The sequence below is a fragment of the Lipophrys pholis genome (assembly GCF_963383615.2).
Source record: "Lipophrys pholis genome assembly, chromosome: 17".
In the NCBI taxonomy this organism is placed as follows: Eukaryota; Metazoa; Chordata; class Actinopteri; order Blenniiformes; family Blenniidae; genus Lipophrys; species Lipophrys pholis.
This window is the reverse complement of record NC_137643.1, coordinates 20904340-20924651: the sequence shown is the minus strand read 5'-3', so window position 1 is coordinate 20924651 and position 20312 is coordinate 20904340. Positions and strand designations below refer to the sequence as shown.

Here is a 20312-nt window from a genome sequence, read left to right as displayed (position 1 = left end):
CCCTTGACCCCGATGGGCTCTCCGTAGTGCCTCAACTTGGCCGCCCACAGATAGGGCAACACGGAAAAAAGGAATTTTAACAGATTTCTTTTTGCCGTGCTCAGATTGTAACATTTCAAAACATCTACGGATCCCAATTAGAAAGAAAAATACAACAGCACGATAATGGCCTGGATCTTGATTTGAGCCGTTGAGACTGAAATAAATTTCCCCCCCCCCAGTGTGTGAATTCAGCCTACTACTTGCTTGTTCTGGTGCTTGAGTCTGCCTCCGCTCTCAACGCGATGTAGACAAACAGCCTGACCGGCGAGAGCAGACGAAAGGGAGGCATCAGTTTTTATGCCGCCTTCATATCAGGAAGGTCAGGACACTTAAGTCAAAACTGTTATTCGGAGCACTTGGAGGTCATCAGCGCTCTCTGGCCTGACGTAATGACAGACTCTGAGTGCTTCAAACAGGAAAGCTTCTAAACTTTGTCCCAGATCAGGATCGAGGTTTATCACACGTTTACACTTTTGTTGGAGGTGCCATTCCTGTGCACTGTGGAAACTTTGTTTTACGTTACTGCTTTAATCGATAGTTGGGAAAATATCAAAAGTCATCAATGTTAGACCTGTGCTGGTTGGAGGCATCCTAATTGTATATATCTGGTAAGCTCTTATATATACTTCTGTTACACTGATGGCTTTAGAAGCACGTACTATGAGTTTAATCGTCTCGTCACACCTCCAAATAATTCAGGAATGAAAGGTATGGCGGTATTATCGCGGAAAAAGATCTGAGCACTTGTAAAAGTGGAATTTCTAGTTTTGTACCATGAGCTGTGTACTTGTGGATTACATCTGTAGTTGTGCCCCATGAGCTTTGTACATGTAGATTTACTTTTCTGTCTGTAAATATAACGCTTACACATTCACAAACGTTTAATTGCATGTGCACAAATCCTATTTAAAAGTCTCACGTTATAAAACTGACACGCTCACATTTTTCCTTCAATTGTTACAGTAAATTTGGTTAAAAAAAATAAATATATATATATAAAATTGTGCCCCTGAATCAATGTGAAGTTATTCTCCGCGAGTCACAGATTGTTTCTTTCATCTACAAGTCACACATTGCGGCTCCGCTGAGATATCAGGTGGAAAACTACCAGTGAGTTCAGTCAGTGGAGGAAAAGACCGATTTCACAGCCAATCGGAGGAGAGAAGCTTTTGTTTGTATAAGAGTTCTCCCTGCTGGGAATCAACACGTCCATTGAATCAACAGCAGCAGAGACCAGATTTCAGTAACATTCGAAATATGTTGTCTTTTTAGCCACATTGATGAAAATAACTGACGCGAAGCTGAAGAGGAGTAGCGTCCCGTCACTTCTTTCCTCCATTTCTGCCTCAAAGCAGACAAAAGCCCCTCCCTTTCTGATCGGCTGCAAAATCAGTCGATCTCTGATAAGCGCCGCGTGCGCGATCAGCGACTACGTCATTTGGTTTTGCTTCGTAGGCCAGAGTTTGACACCCCGGATTTAGATCAATCGTATTCAAAACAGAAGAAAAAAAACAAACAAACCTGAAGACAACTTTAAATTTCTTACATTTATTGAAGTATAAAAAAGACCTCGCTCTCTGAATACATTAAAAACAAACCAAGCCATCACCAGGATGCATTGAAAACAGCACAAATGAGGAGAAATAATCAATATACAGTATATCTACAACACATTTGTGTCACCGTGCCCAATTTTGCATAAAATTCCCATTTTCCTAGAGCAAAACCTCAATACTCATAACATAATGAAGTTATGTTTAATCACACTGCGACAAGAAAAGATACCTTTCCTCAAAAACAACATGGGTTTTTTCAGAAGAAGACACCACTTAAGGTCCTGGAATCCTTTTTTACCCCCAAGTTGTGCTGTGTGGCATCTTCCTTCTGATCTTCACATTTTTATAACAATTGTCCAAAACTCTCTTAATTTAGGTTTTGTGTGGCACCAAACGAATAAAAGAGAGCAGAGTCATTTCTTCTCAGATGCATTCATTGATCTTCTAAACACAACAGTGTAGCCATCAAACGTGACATTGCAAAGAACACATCAAAGGTTGTCAAGTTCAGTCCCCAAGAGCTTTAAAAAGATTTAATAAAACATTCTGCAGTGGAAATCCCATTGTCTGCAAATCATTGTATGCAAGCACAGATTTTTGTTTTCATCAAAACAACAGGAAAAAAGTTAAAATCCTTTAAAAAACTCGATTATCTTCTTCTCGTGCAACTTCTCAATCATTGTGTACTCATGGCTGCCAGGATGACCTCCAGTTTTTAGCTTTTTGTTTCTCAGTATTTCAAAGTAATGGTCCCAGTTTCCATCCTGGTCCGCGCCAAACCCGAAAACATTGACCTGGGAGGAAACAAAAGAGAGACGGACAAAAACGTAAATAAAAGTCACGTTCCGATTTTGTGCTGTGAAGCGAAAACCTTTGAGAGTCAACTCACTGACCTCGTCACAGAAGTACATGCTGAGAGCTAAGCCCATGAAACCGGTGGACGCGTAACTTCCCGCCCTCCTCAGCCAGGCTTCGTGAACATACCGCATGAACGCTGGGCTGAGGATCAACACCTGTTAAGAATCGAACAATCATTTATTAGCCAGATGTTTCCAGCTGTCAGTGTTGGGAGTTTAGGCTTAGGATTCTGTTCAAGCTCACGCTGTTCAGCACGGAACTGTTTGAGGGAACTCACCAAATCCTTGTTCGGAAATCGTTTGGACTTCGCAGCAGCGTTTTCGCTGTCGGAGACAAAATGAATGATTCCATTTAATGAACACTGGTGAGCTTAAGCTCAGCTTATGAAGAGGCATATAAAGCAGAAATGAGGTCATCATCTGGACCTCTTTAGAGCATAAATTTGACAGGTGACGACTTCTGGGGCTGAAGCTGAACCTCAAATGTGACGGCGACAACGAATTCTGACTCTTTCCTGTTATGTTTAACACGCTTATTCACTTCAGTTGAATTACGTTTGTTTGTTCCAGCGGCAGAAATTACATGTCAATATTTAGGGGATATTAAATGCATGAGTTTCTCAAGAGACATGTTTTTTTTTTGGGGGGGGGGGGGGGGGTTAATAGGGAGTAAGGAAGTGGAGGATCCAAATCCCCCGCCTGCTGTGATTTCTACCTATTCTTTCCTTTGAGTTAATCCTTCGCCAAAATGAAGTTTAAGACGATAGAGGTCACCAGTGTTTCCCTACGCCCAGATTGCCATCAAGAGAGTCTGTGCACCCCCTCTCTGATCTCAGATTTACCACAACATCAGAATAAATCCAAACACCGGTGCACACACCAACTCAGAATAACATACAAAAGTCAAAGAAATAAGCAGTGGACATTTTTTTTTTACCAGATCTGCCCGAGATTGTCGTAAGTGTTTTCTGATGTGCCCGGTGGACTGGGTTATGGAGAAGGTTCTTAAATACTCATTCAAGACAATGAACATGAAGATAAAGTTGATCTTGTGGAGAAGATTTGGGCACCGCAGTGCGGCTCCTGTTTAGAATTTGGCTTCTCAGAAAAGAAAAACGTCATCCGGTTTGTTTGTAGAAACTCCAGCTGTCACTCCCAAATGCACTCTCACACAGCTTGAGCTTTCTAACCTTGTGCAACACTGTTCCTGCAGCCACCAAGGTTTTTCATTCCTGTTTTGAAAACACAGATAAAGACAAGAGAGGGTTGCCGCGGGTGGACTTACTCTGTGCGGTAGCGGTCCATGAGCCACAGAAAATCTCTTGTCTTGAACGGAAAAAACAAGAGATAGGTGGAGTTGTCCAGTTCGGTTTGACTTTCCGGGTACATGACGCGATGAGTTGTTTTGGCCCCAACGTCTTGTTCATAGCCTTCAGTGCGGCCGCGGTTTATTCTAGACAATATAGAACAGTCACATTACCTTAGGGTCTTTTCATCCCTGCACAATTTATCCTCAATATCACTTTCTAAATCTTTTTTTTTTTTTTTTTTTAAAGGTTTCCACATGTTTAGAATAAATAAACCACAAACCGAGCTTGAGCTGTAAGGTACTTTTTGTACAAGTTGAAATAACAAAGTACTTCAAAACAAACAAGTGATTACAAAACAAACAGAGAAAATATCAAAGGTAAACAAGGACTAATCAAAGTAAAATACAAATCCATTTCTAAGACCAGTTTTACTTCCTGAACGCCACATGATGCATGAGCAAAATGACAGAGAGATTCAACTTAACATGAAATGGAAAGCCGAACCTTTATATTCAACCCAAAAAGATTATTTTTTTTATCTGAACTAAATGAGTCAAGTCTAGGTTATGGAGTTACTCTGGGAGCTGATGTGAAAGTACAAATCTGCATTTGGCTTGTTCTGTAATTATTTTTCTTTCTGTCTCGTCTTATATTTGATGACGTCTCCCTGATTGCACTGGTGTCCTTGCTGCCTATCGTGATCCTCCTGTTTGAGTGAGCTATCATGGGGGCAAAGTGTCAATCAATGTCAAAATTGTCGATGAACTTTATCCCACTGGAGAGGCATGTCGAAATCAGCCATGTGTTCTGGGCGGAAGGGCGAGAGAAAGGTTCATTTCATGTTCCCAGGGTTGGAATGGGGCCTTGGGATGGAAACATTTTTGTGAATTAGAGTCCTTCAGTTCCTCTATGAGCTGGCAAAAGTCATTTTTCGGGACCTCTCCCGTGTGTCAAAGGAGCCGGTGAACTTTTCAGTCCTTCCCGTTCTGACTTTCCATGATTTGAGACCCCCGTCAAAAGAGTGTCCAACTGGTATTGTCTTGAAAAGGAGCTTGTTGCATTTGCTAGGTTTCGGCTCAGTCAGTTTGTCTTTTCTGCCTCAGAGTAATCGTGGTTTCTGGCTGGGGTACTGGGGTACCAAGTGAGCATGGGTTAACAATGAACAGTCTACATGGGACCCTAACGGTAGACCGAGAGTGCCCTGTATAGGTTATGTGGGCTTCCTTTATGGGTCCTAGTTAGGTCAGTTATGGGACTGGACAACTTCTAATGGTACCACATGGGCACCAAGACTGCACTGAGCCCACATGGGCATTTGGAAAGGGGCCATTATGGAACCCGAGGACAAACCCACATAGGGTCAATGTTTCAGGCCATTTACTACCCGACAGGCCCCTCGCACAAATACTGGCTGGGCTGTGGCTCAATCAACTCCCCCGAGTTCTGAATGGTTCACGTTAGAACACATTTCATTCAGAACCAGAGGATCATGCCTGCTCTGGCTGAATATGCCTCTGTTAAGCGCAACATCAGACCATGTCTGGACTGGAGTTGATGTCTTGGATATGTAAAAAATATTTCTGAGATTAGCAGTTGAAAGAAGGTCTGTCAGTACAGACTGTTCACAAGCGACCTGCAGGACATTTATTTTTGGGATTTGGTGTCACTTCAACACGCCGGCACAAAAAAGGCAATTTTCTGGTATAGATGGAAAAGTGAAAAGTTGCAGAAGGGCCCAGGTCGTACGCTTTGGACCATCGCGATGGTTATATATTCTGATGCAACACCGTGAGATATATGAATACTAATCCTAACCCCAGTCATAATCATTGGTAACTCAGTGGTTTGATTACCTTATTACAATGTTGTGGTGATCGATCAAAGGTCCAAGATGCGATCCCCTCAAAGTCCCAGAATTTCCCACCACAGCACAGGACCTGCAGCGGTCCGGGTGGGGGCCGGGAAGTGTCGGAAAGCGAGGGAACATCTCAAACACTCTCTTCACCGTTTCATTGTATAAGGTGAAGTTGCCTTTTGTCCCCTGTATGGGCTGACGCACAAGACCAGAGGAAATAAAACGCGTGAATCAGTACATGAGCTGTTCAAGATTGTAATTCTTCACAGTTTCACATCTCAGCACTTTTCCTGAATGTTCACGCTTCTCAATATTACGGTTCAGTGAGACTTCTTGGGTTGAACTTCAGGGAGAAATGGCGACAAATATTGACTGAAAATGACAATATCAAGCATATTGCAGATCACGAAAATAGCCTCAAGACTTTTAATTCAGAATTTTAAAATAACCCCTTTAGGTTTGTATACTAGTTGTAACAAGCATATTTTAATGAAACCTTCTGCTACAAAATACAGTGAAATGTCCGAAAAACTTCTCCTGTCAGCACGGCTTTGAGGCTGCTTTGCTTCCTGAAATGTCTTTTATTAAGTCCATTTTTATTCATTTGCATGTTTTTTTCATTCACATTTGAAAGCCAGGTTAAAATAACAGAACAATGCAACACACCTCTCTCATACCTCTCGGATTAGGAGAAAAATCAAAAGGTTACTCAAACACAAATATTTGCCAAATAAAACCCTGTAAACCTGTAGGACGACTCCAACCGACGACTTGTCTGTTTGCTGCTGCCGTCAGGAAACAGACTTACTTATTCAATGCTGCTGCACTTCCACTTTAACTGTTGGACTGAACTGACTCTGAACCGGCAGCTATGTGTAACTGAATGCTACTGTCTTATATACAGTAGAACCTCTGATGAGCGGACCACTGTGGACACATATTCAACTGTTAACACACCGTGATGAGTGGACAACCTGCCTGGCGAGGACAGCGGACAGGTTTGCCTGGCAAATTTCCAGCGGCGCAACACTGAAGCGGCCAAAATGCTTGGGCGGGACCCGATCATCGGAATATTCAGGCCGCGGGTGATGCGCGTAACATAACGTAATGTACCGGAGCCGAGCACACCGGGTGGATGACGAGGGTGGATGACAAAACCGACTGCAAGAGGCTCCAATCTGGTCCCACCAAGCAAGGTGCTTATGTAGGATTTATTTTGACATTTCATTGTATTTTGCACCAGAATGTTTCATTAACCTGTTTGATCTTGTAAAAAATATAGACAATTTCATTCCATAAACTGTGACCACGACAAAGAAAAACTTTGAAGTGTAAATTTAAAGGTTATTACAGCAATATTTTACCAGTCTGGTCCACTCAAGATGAAACTGGACTGTATGTGGTACCTGAAGTAAATTAAATCTTATATAATAATTATCTTGTATACATCTTTTGTATTGGTTCAGTTATTTGCTTTTAAATCACCATAACATATTTGGTGTTTGGTTCAATCAATATCAACTGGTCCTACAATTTGTCCTCGCGACCAGTCCCTCTGAAGAGAGGACACCTGTCTTCAGGGGACACTTGCCCTCGGATTTGAGGGCGTCCCTACATCAGAGGTTTTACTGTGTATAGTGTTTCTTTCTTTCTTTTTTCTTCTTTTTAAAAAAAAAAAAGACCCTTAAGACCCTGTTTCAAGTGAAAACAATACAAGCAGGTACTTTGTGCAGGATCCCGAAATGTGAATGTGTACCTTAAAGCGACAAGGAATGTAAATATCGAAATTTCTGATATTTTTTATCTTGTTATTTAAACTCTTAAGTCTTCTTTATGCTGCTGTTACTAATTTTAATGCTGTTTGTAGGCCCCTTATTCAGAAGCGGTCAACAATTTCATTGTTTGCGCTGCCATACAATGACGATAAAGGTTGTCGTTTTCGAAAAGGTTTATGCATTTGTTTCAGAAAAGCTTTGCGTTGACACGGTAACATTTTGAAAACACTGTCTGTTTCCATGGCAATGCAAACACAAGCTGGCGCTGTTGGCGAGTCCACAGACACTCACATGGACAGACGACAATGTCGGATTGCACAAAACTCGATGGAAGTTTCCCCGTTTCACTTGAAAACTGAAAGCATCACACGTATGTTTTGAAAGTTTGGCCAAACTATGAACATTATAAATTACTTTTATCCGTTTGAAAGAAGCAAAGAAAAGAAGTTGTCCGAAGTCTTTGGGTCATTTTTCCGACGTTAATGTCATTTCTTGTATCACTTGGCTGCTCCCATACTGTACAGATCAGATTGATTCTGATGATATTTGTTGAATTATGTGTGAAAGTAATCTAGTTTTTATAGTGTCATTGTGATAAATGTGTCGGTTAGATCCAGGAAGTGGCCATTAAAAATAGTTTCAACACAGTATTCTGACTACATTTGTCATATTCAAGAATCTTGTATTCCAGAACACAACAGTCCTATTTTTCTGCCTTTTTTCTAGCAAAACTTACACGTTCCTATAAGTAGAGTATGTCTATTATACACAGTGTTGCCACAGTTACCTTGAAAAAGTAATCCGATTACTGATTACTCGTTACTCCTCAAAAAAGTAATTTAGTAACTTTACTGATTACTTGTTTTTAAAAGTAACTAAGTTAGATTAGAAGTCCCTTTTTAGTTACTTTCAACAGCTGCTGACACCACCCCATCGTCTCAAAATAAAAAGGACAATTGTTTTTTTTCAAACTCTGAGCTGATCGCTGCCTGGCCTCTTGCACCGTGTTTATACATATTTAACCTTTGACCTACATTATTTGTTGTATTTATATCTGACTCGTGGTTTTATTATCAGATTTTTACAATTACTGATATTTATATACCCGGTGATGTAGTTGTAGTCTGTTGTTGCACTATTTATATATTTATATATTTTCTCTGCCAAATATATATTATATGCGACTTTTTAATTGCCCCCCTCGGGGACAAATAAAGTATTTTATTGATTGATTGATTGATTGATTGATTGATGGAAAAATAAAAAGAATTTACAAAAATAATTCAACATCCCTGCAGTTGTGTTATTGTTGCAATGATATGGTTTAGTGTTGACATTTCTTGGTTCCAAATCTTTTGTGTCTGTGATTGGTTAAGAGTGGAGAAGGGGGCGGGTCAGGTCATACTGCATGTGCTGCGTTCGTTTGTGTCCGTTTGGAGGAGAACTTAGGAGCAGCCGGTTCTGATTAATAATAAAGCGGCTTTACAGACAAGAATCTCGTCCTGCTGGATGCTGCAATAGTAACGCTACAGTAGTAACGCCACAATAGTAACGCTACAGTAGTAACGCCACAATAGTAACGCTACAGTAGTAACGCCACAATAGTAACGCCACAATAGTAACGCTACAGTAGTAACGCCACAATAGTAACGCTACAGTAGTAACGCCACAATAGTAACACTACAGTAGTAACGCTACAATAGTAACGCTACAGTAGTAACACCACAATAGTAACGCCACAATAGTAACGCTACAGGAGTAACGCTACAGGAGTAACGCAACAGGAGTAACGCTACAATAGTACCGCCACAATAGTAACGCCACAATAGTAACGCTACAGTAGTAATGCTACAATAGTAACGCCACAATAGTAACGCTACAGTAGTAACACTGCAATAGTAACGCTACAATAGTAACGCCACAATAGTAACACTACAGTAGTAACGCCACAATAGTAACGCCACAATAGTAACGCTACAGTAGTAATGCTACAATAGTAACGCCACAATAGTAACGTTACAATAGTAACGTTACAGTAGTAACGCCACAGTAGTAACGCCACAATAGTAACGCCACAATAGTAACGCCACAGTAGTAATGCTACAGGAGTAACGCTACAGTAGTAACGCCACAATAGTAACGCCACAATAGTAACGCTACAGTAGTAACGCTACAATAGTAACGCTACAATAGTAACGCTACAATAGTAATTCTACCGTAGTAACGCTACCGTAGTAACGCTACAGTAGTAATTCTACCGTAGTAACGCTACCGTAGTAACGCTACAGTAGTAACGCTACAATAGTAATTCTACCGTAGTAACGCTACCGTAGTAACGCTACAGTAGTAACGCTACAATAGTAACGCTACAATAGTAATTCTACCGTAGTAACGCTACCGTAGTAACGCTACAGTAGTAACGCTACTATAGTAACGCTACTATAGTAACGCTACAATAGTAACGCTACAATAGTAACACACAGTGACTTGGAGAAGTAACTTTAACCTGATTACTTGTTTAGAAATAGTAACGCGTTAGATTACTCGTTACTGAAGAAAAGGGTCATATGAGGCATCACTGATTATACGTTACTTTAAAAATATGTGTGAAATTCCCTCAAGATATGTGTTAATGTCTTGGAAACTAAGAGATTATTATTTTCTATATAATGGTTAAAAAGCACTCCAGACAGTGGTCCAAGATGTAACCTGTTTATAAACGTTTACCTTCCACCACTTGAAGTCCTCTGCGGAGATTGCATGTTCTTTGGATAAAAATGGATCTGGAGCTTCTTTGAGGATATCGGTGAAGCAGGGATTTCGCTCCGGGAGGCATTTGTGGCAGGAGCAGAGTCGTGGCCCCCAGAGGCTTCGCAGGGAGCGCGACATGGAGTGATTCCCCACCGAGGTCAGAAACAGTCCCACCGTGGCCACGCACAGCAGCAGGGACACGACGGTGCGGGGGCGGAACCTGCAGCGCATCCCGGAAGTCCCTGAAACACCACAGGCAGGTGGACGGTTCAAGTGGAGCTGCAACAGAAGTAAGAAGACGGATGGTGGCCGCCTCAGTTGGCAGTGTTGGGAAAGTTCAGTTTCTACATGAACTAGTTCAAAGTTCAGTTCACAAATTTTAAAATGAACTTGTTCAGTTCATAGTTCTAAATTCACCGTTCCAAAAATGAACTAGTTCGAGCAATTACCCTCAGAATACTGGCATTTCCCCATTGTTGCCACCCATTCAGTCCACACGAGTAGCTAAGTCATAAACATGATGATTCGCATTTTTATGACTCATGCAGCGGTTCGACTCGGTGTTGGCTGCTGTTGCCAGATTGGCTGTTTTCCCCCAACATACGGTGGCCCAGAAGGGCCTACAACACAACACACCAACAAAAGCCACAACACAACAACAAAGAGTCGCAACACAACAACAAAAGCCACAACACAACAACAAAAGCCGCAACACAACAAAGAGTCGCAACACAACAACAAAAGTCACAACACAACAACAAAGAGTTGCAACACAACAAAAGCCGCAACACAACAACAAAAGCCACAACACAACAAGAAAAGCTGCAACACAACAACAAAGAGTCCCAACACAACAACAAAAGCCACAACACAACAAGAAAAGCTGCGACACAACAACAAAAGCTGCAATGCAACAACAAAAGCCACAACACAACAAGAAAAGCTGCGACACAACAACAAAAGCTGCAATGCAACAACAAAAGCCACAACACAACAACAAAAGCCACAACACAACAACAAAGAGTCCCAACACAACAAGAAAAGCCACAACACAACAAGAAAAGCTGCGACACAACAACAAAAGCCACAACACAACAACAAAGAGTTGCAACACAACAACAAAAGCCACAACACAACAAGAAAAGCTGCAACACAACAACAAAGAGTCCCAACACAACAAGAAAAGCCACAACACAACAAGAAAAGCTGCAATGCAACAAGAAAAGCCACAACACAACAACAAAAGCCACAACACAACAACAAAGAGTCCCAACACAACAAGAAAAGCCACAACACAACAAGAAAAGCTGCAACACAACAACAAAAGCCACAACACAACAAAAGCCACTTGTTATTTATTTTTTTCTGGTTCATTGTGTGTTTTTGGAGCCAAAATGCACACATCTGCAAAACAAATCTCTCTTCACGTGTAAAAATTGCCAATAATGTTATAATGTAATGAATAAATTCAACTTGTACTTCTTTACATTCATTTTCAGATGTGTTGCTTTTTTATTTTTTGCAATATACTTATTATCTTTGGGTTTTTTTGGTATGTTTTTTTTCCCTAAACAAATAAATTCACAGGAAAGACAATCTAGTTCTTTTATATCACATCAAAATTATTTAGCAGCAGCAGACACTGGAACCAGTTCTCCAAGATAAATCATTGACCGTTAAAGCACTGTCTGAAACGACAATCCTCTCTTTACAAGGTAATGTTCTTGATAAGCTCCTAAATGTCTTATAAGTTACTTATTACTTTAAATTATTCGTAAGTAAACTTGATTTGGTGGAAAAAATGGCTCAATGGTTGCAGAGCCCTGACTTCGACCTACAATCCAGACCCGTCGGACTTCACCAAAACCACAACTGAAACCTGTGAAGTCTCACAGTACTAAACAAATGGGTTGGTTCTGGAATTCATCAGGGACTAGTGGCTAGTGTGTATCTAATTGTTTCCAGCAAGACAGTTGAATGTGCATTTTGTTTCTTGTTTTTATGTCTGTGAGAGTCTGTGGACTGTTTTTTTTTTCCTGAAGACTGAGATGAAGTCTGAAGAGCTAAAGTCTTAATAGATTAGAAAAATGCACAATTTATTTAAATAAATTTGAATTGAACTGAACTTTCTGGAAAAGCTCCCATGAAATCAGGGTTTTTTTAGACAAGCAACAATGACAAAAAAAAATACAAAAAACACGCAAAATCCTGGAGGGACTGTTTAAAGAACAGAGTGTCCAGATATGAAGTGTGTTTTCCTCTTACCTGGCAGGAGGCGAGATGGAGAAGCAGCTCAACAAGGCGAGAGGAGACCCGATGAGTCACTGTCAGAGGTGCAGATGTCTGCAGCAGTTGAGGGAGGGACCATGATATCTCCTCTGATAACACGCCAAACAAGTGTTGAGACACAAGCAAACACAGAGATGTCGAATGGCTGTGACCTTTACTTAACAATATAAACACACGCGCACACCTTGTGATGGAGCGGCTCCATCACGCGCGCTGACGTGATACATATCATCGCGGCGCACCCGCCGCGTAATGCGCGCACACGCACGCGCGTCACACCTCTTCAGTTTTAAGTATTTTGAATCTTCCTAGAACTGTTGAGGGAAACACAATTATTGTATGAGACCGATGACTGAGTTCCTCTATTGTGTTCTCTCGCTTCGCTTGATTCCAAAGATGGCGTGGCTTCAAAGAATAAATGGATTTCATTGAGGAGTGTGAACAGATCAAACCACACCTACAGTACTTTGTATTGTATGCTCTGTTTCTTTAGACAGAACACCCAGGAACATGGTGTACTTGACCGGAGCAGCAGATAGTCTCGCCTCTGAGTTCTGAGTCTGGTTCTGCAGGTTTCCTTCTTTCAAAATACAGTTTTTCCCTTCCACCGCCTCCTCTATTTGCTCACGCCCAATTCATGGGTTTATTCCTCTTGAGGTACCTTGAAATGATTTGTTTATGGTGCTGGAGAAAGAAAACTGAATTGAATAGAGCCGCTACCTTCTAGGACGACGCAGTCGTGGTATTTGTCTTCTAATTTGTCCCATTGGCGTGGGGGGGTGATTTATGCGCACATCTATTTGCTGAGAAAAAGAAGCTCCTGCACTCCTTGTTTGTGCTGGAAACGTTTGTGCCTACTTCATGTCGGCACTGGAGGAGAATCGACATTCACATTCCTCCTCTCTCTTGAACATTTTTAATAACTCGGCGCGATATTCAAAGACAATGTCTACACATTATTTAAAGACATAGGTTTCATTACTCTTATGGTTGGTTAAAACATGACTTTTAAAAAGTGGATTCCTTCAGTTATTTATACATCAAATACAAATTGTTGTGAAAGTTTCATCATCCAGTGTCATGGTAAGTGAGGGGTGTACTTTGCTTTCACGAACTCGGCTCTGTTACGGCCTTGGCCGTATGTTTTAGTTCTGTTTATGTCCTCCTGTGTTTTTGTTTTGGTCCGTACTTCTCTGTATGAGTCCTGTTTTTTTCATAGCAGCTCTGCTCGCCCCGCCCACTTCCAGACGTCAAGTGGAGTCAAGCCCCTATTGGTCAGCTCTTCACCTGCCAGGAGCCAAAAGGTGCAGGAAGTGTGGAGGAAGGGGGGGACTCGGCCTGACAGCAGCTGTGTTGCGTTTGTGTGTTTTCTTGTCAGAGTTTTTGTCAGAACTGGTGATGTCCCCCTGAGCAGCATTTCTGTGTGATTCGGTGAGAGTTTTGTGTGAGAACTGGTGGCATTCTCATATTGGTAGTTGAGATTATTTGTACCGTTGTACATATTCAGTACTTTCTTTGTTTTACTTTGATTTAATTACCTTTTTACCTGGAAATCAGGCCTCTTTTTGTTAAATAAATCCACCATTGAAGTGATCTGACTTGTTTTGTCAAGTGTTTGTTTTGGAACACGGTTTATGTTCCTTACTTTCTTTTAATCTTTTATGTTGCGGCCTTGCCCCTAGACTGGGTCGTAACATAAATTGGGGGCTCGTCCATTTCTTTTTCCTACCGTGGTAAGATTTTGTTTAATTAACAGGATGGCTTTCGATTTTGATGATTTTGTACAGGCTCCCACACTAGTGAAGCTGGAAAAGTGCACAAAAGCAGATTTATTGGTAATTGCTAATTTTTTCAAGCTTGATGTGCCTTTGAATGCTCGTAAGGCAGAAATTAAACTGTGTTTGTCGGGTAAGTTGTTGGAGGAAGGCATTGTGAAGCCTGAGCGTGAGGCGGTCAGTGCATCTGACGTGTTTCAGCAGGAAGTGGGAGCGGAGGCTGCCACTGCCGCAGACACTGTCAGCGGCCAGTTGAATGTTGGAGCGGAGGCTCGTTCATTCAGTCTGGGAGGCACGGATCCGATCGCTCTGATCCAGGCTGGGGTGGACACGGAGGATCTGAAGCTGGCCCTCCGCCTGAGAGAGGTGGAGCTTGAGACAAAAACCCGCGAGGTTGAGCTTATGCATCTCCGCATAAGGGCCATGGAGCTCGATCCATCCAACCGCAAAACATCCACCACCGTGAGTACGTCTGTCCCCTCAACTCCTGACCAGTTTGATGTGAGCAGGCACATTGCTTTAGTACCTCAATTTAGAGAGCGTGAGGTTGATTCCTATTTCAATGCTTTTGAGCGCATTGCTGCAACTTTGAAGTGGCCCAAAGATGTTTGGAGTATTTTGCTTCAGTGTAAATTGGTGGGAAAAGCTCAAGAGGTCTGTGCAACTTTATCAATTACCGAAAGTTTGGATTATGATGTGGTTAAAGCCACAGTGTTAAGAGCATATGAGCTCGTCCCTGAGGCCTACCGACAAAAATTTCGTTCACGTGACAAGTCAGTGAACCAAACGTACGTAGAGTTTGCACGAGAGAAATCTCTTCTTTTTGACAAGTGGTGTGCCGCCAGCAAAGTGGAAGACTTTGCTCAGCTCCGTGAATTAGTTCTGCTGGAAGAGTTCAAGACGTGTCTTCCAGAGAAAATCGTTGTTCATTTAAATGAACAAAAAGTGGACTCATTATCAAAAGCTGCGGTGTGTGCGGATGAGTTTGCTTTAACGCATCGTGTTGCTTTTGCACCAGTAAGGCGTGAGCACAGTCAAGCTATCGGTACCGGCAAGCTCGTTAACACGGCACCAAAAAGTCCACCGCGCTCCATTTCTAACCGGGAATGTTTTTACTGCCATGAGACAGGCCATTTGATTGCCAATTGTCCTGCTCTCCAGCGTAAAGAGCACTTTCAGAGCGCTAAAAAGCCTAAACGTGTGGGTTCTGTGCAACTTACTTCCACTCAGTCTCCAGTCAACACTGGCCAGGCAGAGGGCGATGTTGACGAGAGTTACCGACCTTTTACTTTTAAAGGTTTTGTCTCTCTTTCGGGGAAGGAGGAGGATCAGGTGCCAATTACAATTTTGCGCGATACCGGAGCAACACAGTCTCTAATGTTGCAAACATTGTTGCCGTTTTCGTCTGATTCTTTTGTGGTTCGGATGTTCTTTTGTGGGGAGTGAAAATGAGCGTTTTGAGAGCACCTCTCCACTCCGTGTTTTTGACGTCGCCGCTTGTGTCTGGCTTAGTGCGAATTGGGTTGCGCACTAAGTTGCCCGTACGAGGGGTTGCCATGATCCTCGGCAATGATCTGGCAGGAGGAAAAGTTTTTCCACGCCCTGAAGTAATTGAAACCCCTGTTGCCGATTCGCGTGTTTGTGTTCCAGCTGCTGTCAACCCGACTGCTTTGTACCCGCTTGTGCTGTAACACGCGCACAGTCGCGTAACTTTGGTGATGTGCTGGACTTGTCTGACTCATTTCTGTGTTCTCAGAGTGTTCTGGAAAGTCCAGGCAAGGAAGAAACCTCGGCAGAAAGATGCCAAATGTCTGTATACAATGAACTGTTACCAGCTGACGCTAACACATCTTTCTCTGTCAACAGGATCGAGTTTATCAAAGAGCAACAGGCTGACCCGTCTCTGGCTGAGTGTTTCTCATCTGCGGCCAACACAAGCACTCTCAATCCCTCTGTGTATAGCATTGACAATGGTGTGCTAATGTGCAATTGGTGCTCTCCCCCTTCTGTTAAATTGCATTGGGATTCAGTGCAACAGGTGGTTGTTCCTAAAAAAATTCCGTTCAGAAGTTCTTCAGGTAGCCCACGACAACCTTGCAGGCCATTTAGGTATTAAGAAAACCTATCATCGGATCCTGCGTTATTTCTTTTGGCCAGGTTTGAAAGGTGAGGTGACCAAATTTTGTCGCTCTTGCCACGTTTGTCAGGTCTGTGGAAAACCAAATCAGGTCATTCCACCAGCTCCTCTGCATCCGATTCCTGTGTTAGGTGAACCATTTGAACACATAATCCTCAAATGTGAGTTTGGTCGCGCTACCATGACCTATTTGGGAAAACAAGTAGGTCAGGGTCAGGTGCGGGTCCTCACGGATAAAATCCAGGCAATTCTAGATTTCCCTGTACCTCAGACACGGCGTGAGCTTCGCCGATTTTTGGGCATGGCTGGTTATTACCGTGGTTTCTGCAGAAACTTTTCGGATATTGTGGCTCCACTCACTGCGTTAACCAGTACCTCACGGCCATTTGAATGGTCTTCTGTTTGTACCGCAGCTTTCCAGTCAGCGAAAGCTGTCCTCTGCAGCACACCTGTTTTAGTTGCTCCTAACTTTGAGTGCCCCTTTAGTATAGAAGTGGACGCCAGTGCCAGCGGTGCAGGGGCAGTGCTGCTGCAGCAGGATGAGAGTGGTGTCAACCACCCCATTTGTTACTTCTCTAAGAAGTTCCAAAAACATCAGGTACAGTACAGCACCATTGAGAAAGAAGCCCTGTCATTGTTGCTTGCTCTCCAACATTTTGAAGTTTATGTAGGCTCCAGCCCTCTGCCAGTGGTGGTCTATACGGACCACAACCCTCTTGTGTTTCTGACCCAGATGAGAAATGCCAACCAGAGACTGATGAGGTGGTCCCTGTTACTCCAGGATTTCAACCTGGAAATTCGGTACAAAAAGGGCTCAGAAAATGTGTTAGCTGATGCTCTCTCACGGGTGACCTTCTGACGTATCAGGCATTATAGCCTGATATTTAGGGAGGGGGGTGTTACGGCCTTGGCCGTATGTTTTAGTTCTGTTTATGTCCTCCTGTGTTTTTGTTTTGGTCCGTACCTCTCTGTATGAGTCCTGTTTTTTTCATAGCAGCTCTGCTCGCCCCGCCCACTTCCAGACGTCAAGTGGAGTCAAGCCCCTATTGGTCAGCTCTTCACCTACCAGGAGCCAAAAGGTGCAGGAAGTGTGGAGGAAGGGGGGACTCGGCCTGACAGCAGCTGTGTTGCGTTTGTGTGTTTTCTTGTCAGAGTTTTTGTCAGAACTGGTGATGTCCCCCTGAGCAGCATTTCTGTGTGATTCGGTGAGAGTTTTGTGTGAGAACTGGTGGCGTTCTCATATTGGTGGTTGAGATTATTTGTACCATTGTACATATTCAGTACTTTCTTTGTTTTACTTTGATTTAATTACCTTTTTACCTGGAAATCAGGCCTCTTTTTGTTAAATAAATCCACCATTGAAGTGATCTGACTTGTTTTGTCAAGCGTTTGTTTTGGAACACGGTTTATGTTCCTTATTTTCTTTTAATCTTTTATGTAGCGGCCTTGCCCCTAGACTGGATCGTAACAGGCTCATAAAACTCATTTCGTATCATCATGTAGATAAGATAAAAATGATATCAATTTGAAGTTGGATGAGGGGGGGGGGAGGCTCTTGATGGTCCTCCTGTAGAAGTTCACCAGCAAGGGTTGAGGGAGGTGAGCCTGCTTTATCTTCTTGAGGAAGTAAAGTCTCTGTTGTGCTTTCCCCACTGGGCGGGAGATGTTGTTGGTCCAGCTGATGTCAGCAGAGATGTGCACAACAAGGAACTTGAAGCTCTCCACCCTCTCCACCTCCTCTCCGTTGACGCAGAGGGCAGAGTGCTCGGTGCGCGTGGATAGTCTGAAATCCACAACTAGTTCCTTGGTTTTGCTGGTGTTCAGGTCCAGGTTGTTGCTGTTATACCATCTTGTCAAGTGCTGGACCTCCTCCCTGTAGGTTGACTTGTTAGTGTCCATTATCAGTCCTACAGTGGTGGTGTCATCAACAAACTTAATGGTGTTGGTGGTGTGGATTGGGGTGCAGTTGTGGGTGAGGAGGGAGTAGAGGATGTGGCTGAGGACACACCCCTGTGGTGTTCCTGTGTTTAGGAGGAGAGTGGAAGATGTGCGGTCTCCCATCCTGATGTACTGGGGTCTATTGCTCAGGAAGTCCAGGACCCATGCACACAGTGAGCTGCCCAGGGCCAGGTCGCTCAGCATGTTCTTGCGGTCGAGGTCAGCAGGGACGGCAGAACTGATGTAACTGATGATGCATCTCTTGAAACATTTTGCTACGATGGGGGTCAGGGCGACTGGGCGGAAGCCGTTCAGGCAGCTCACTGAGTTCTTCTTGGGGACTGGAATGATGGTGGAGGTCTTAAGGCAGGTGGGAACCGTGGACTATTACAGCGACAGGTTGAAGATGGTGGTGAAAACCTCTGCTGGCTGGTCTGCGCAGGCCTTAAGAATCCTCCCTGAGATGCCGTGTGGACCGGTGGCTTTCCTCGCGTTGACCTGACGCAGGGTGGCCCAGGGTGGCCCCCATCTAGCTGGTCCAGCTAGAATGGGGGCGTCAGACTCTGGTGGTTTAGGCTGAGGGGCAGCTCCCCTGGTCAAATGGAGAGAAGAACTGGTTCAGAGAGTCTGGATGGATGCTGCCGGAGGGTGTGGACATGGTGTTACCTCTATAACCTGTGAAAGTGTTGATCCTCTGCCACATTCCTCTGGAGTTGTTGCTCCCGGATGCGCTATTGGAATTTGCGCTTGGCCTGGTTGATGACCCTCCTCAGGTTGCTCCTCGCGCTCCTGTAGGCCTGCTGGTCCCCTGATCTGAAAGCGGAGCTCTGAGGAGGGCCCTCAGTTCACCGGTGAACCATGGCTTCTGGTTGAGCAGCACTTGGTCTCTGTCACACACTCAGCGCAGAAGGTGATGTAGTCCAGCGCAGCTGATGTGTGACACTTGAAGCAGTCCTGCAGGGCTGAGTTGCTTCCTCAGTCCAGACTCTGACTGTCTTTGTGGTTGGTTTGTCTCTGCGGACTAGTGGTTTATATGCTGGAGTGAGTCACAGGGACAGACGGTTGGAGAGACCCAGGTGTGGCAGGGGGCTTTGTAGGCATCCCTCATGTTGCACTAGACCTGATCTAATGTGTTTTTCGCTCTTGTGGGGAAATTTACATATTTGTGGAACTTGGGTAGGACAGACTTCAGGCTGGCGTGATTGAAGTCCTCAGCCGCCATGACCATGCTGTCTGGTTGTGCCGCAAGTTGCTGGTTGATGGCGAGGCGTCGTTTCACCATAGCTGGCCTAGCATTAGCCTGCGGCGGCACGTATATCTGTTATCACTACCGATGTAAACTCTCTGCACAAATAGATCAATCTCCACTACAACATCATCGGGCCTTCTCCTCAGTTGCCCCAAAACTCTGGAACACCCTCCCTGACCACCTTAGGGCTCCACAAACGACTGATGCTTTTAAACAAAAACTAAAAACTTATCTTTATAAAATAAAGGCTTTTTTTTTTTAATGTTTTGTGTCCCTTTGAAATTTTAACAGACTTTTCTCGCCCTGACCTACCTTTTCTTTTAACAATTTTTCTTTAAAAAAATTTTGTAGCACTTTGAGATTGTTTAAATGTAAAGTACGTTACAAATACAATGTGTTGTTGTTGTTGTTGTTATTATTATTATGTATTCAATGTCCGGTGAGTGTCTTTAACAGTGACGTTTGTACATCATCTGTTGTCGATGTAAAGACACAGTCCTCCTCCTCTGCTCTTTCCGGAGTTCGTTGTCCTGCCGGCTCTGAAGACGGTGCGGCCTGCCAGCTTGATGCTAGCGTCCGGGGTCTTCTTGTCCTGCTCTCGTCCAGCAGTCGTAGGTCGTCCATCTTGTTGTTTAGCGACCTGTGGTGGGCGGAGTCGACATGCCCTGCACTGGAGCTGGGCTGCACACCTGAGAGCCATCATCATCACCTCCTCCATAAAGCCTCTGGATCATTCTTCCCTGGTCGCCAGATCGTCTGTTTACCCAAGTGGTATTAG

At 43.5% G+C, this 20312-nt stretch overlaps 1 protein-coding gene across 1 annotated transcript; it reads right to left on the bottom strand.

Annotated features, from left to right (window-relative positions):
• Positions 1-1577: 1577 nt before the first annotated feature.
• Positions 1578-12804, bottom strand: LOC308123003 (CMP-N-acetylneuraminate-beta-galactosamide-alpha-2,3-sialyltransferase 1-like). The gene is made up of 7 exons (XM_080485217.1): positions 12412-12804; positions 10123-10425; positions 5619-5815; positions 3741-3908; positions 2734-2779; positions 2492-2611; positions 1578-2392 (listed from the first exon to the last, which is right to left on the bottom strand). Exons 2-7 carry the CDS (start codon positions 10375-10377, stop codon positions 2225-2227), a joined length of 954 nt encoding a protein of 317 aa, XP_080341343.1. The 5' UTR covers positions 10378-10425; positions 12412-12804; the 3' UTR covers positions 1578-2224.
• Between the last annotated feature and the right edge of the window lie 7508 nt (positions 12805-20312).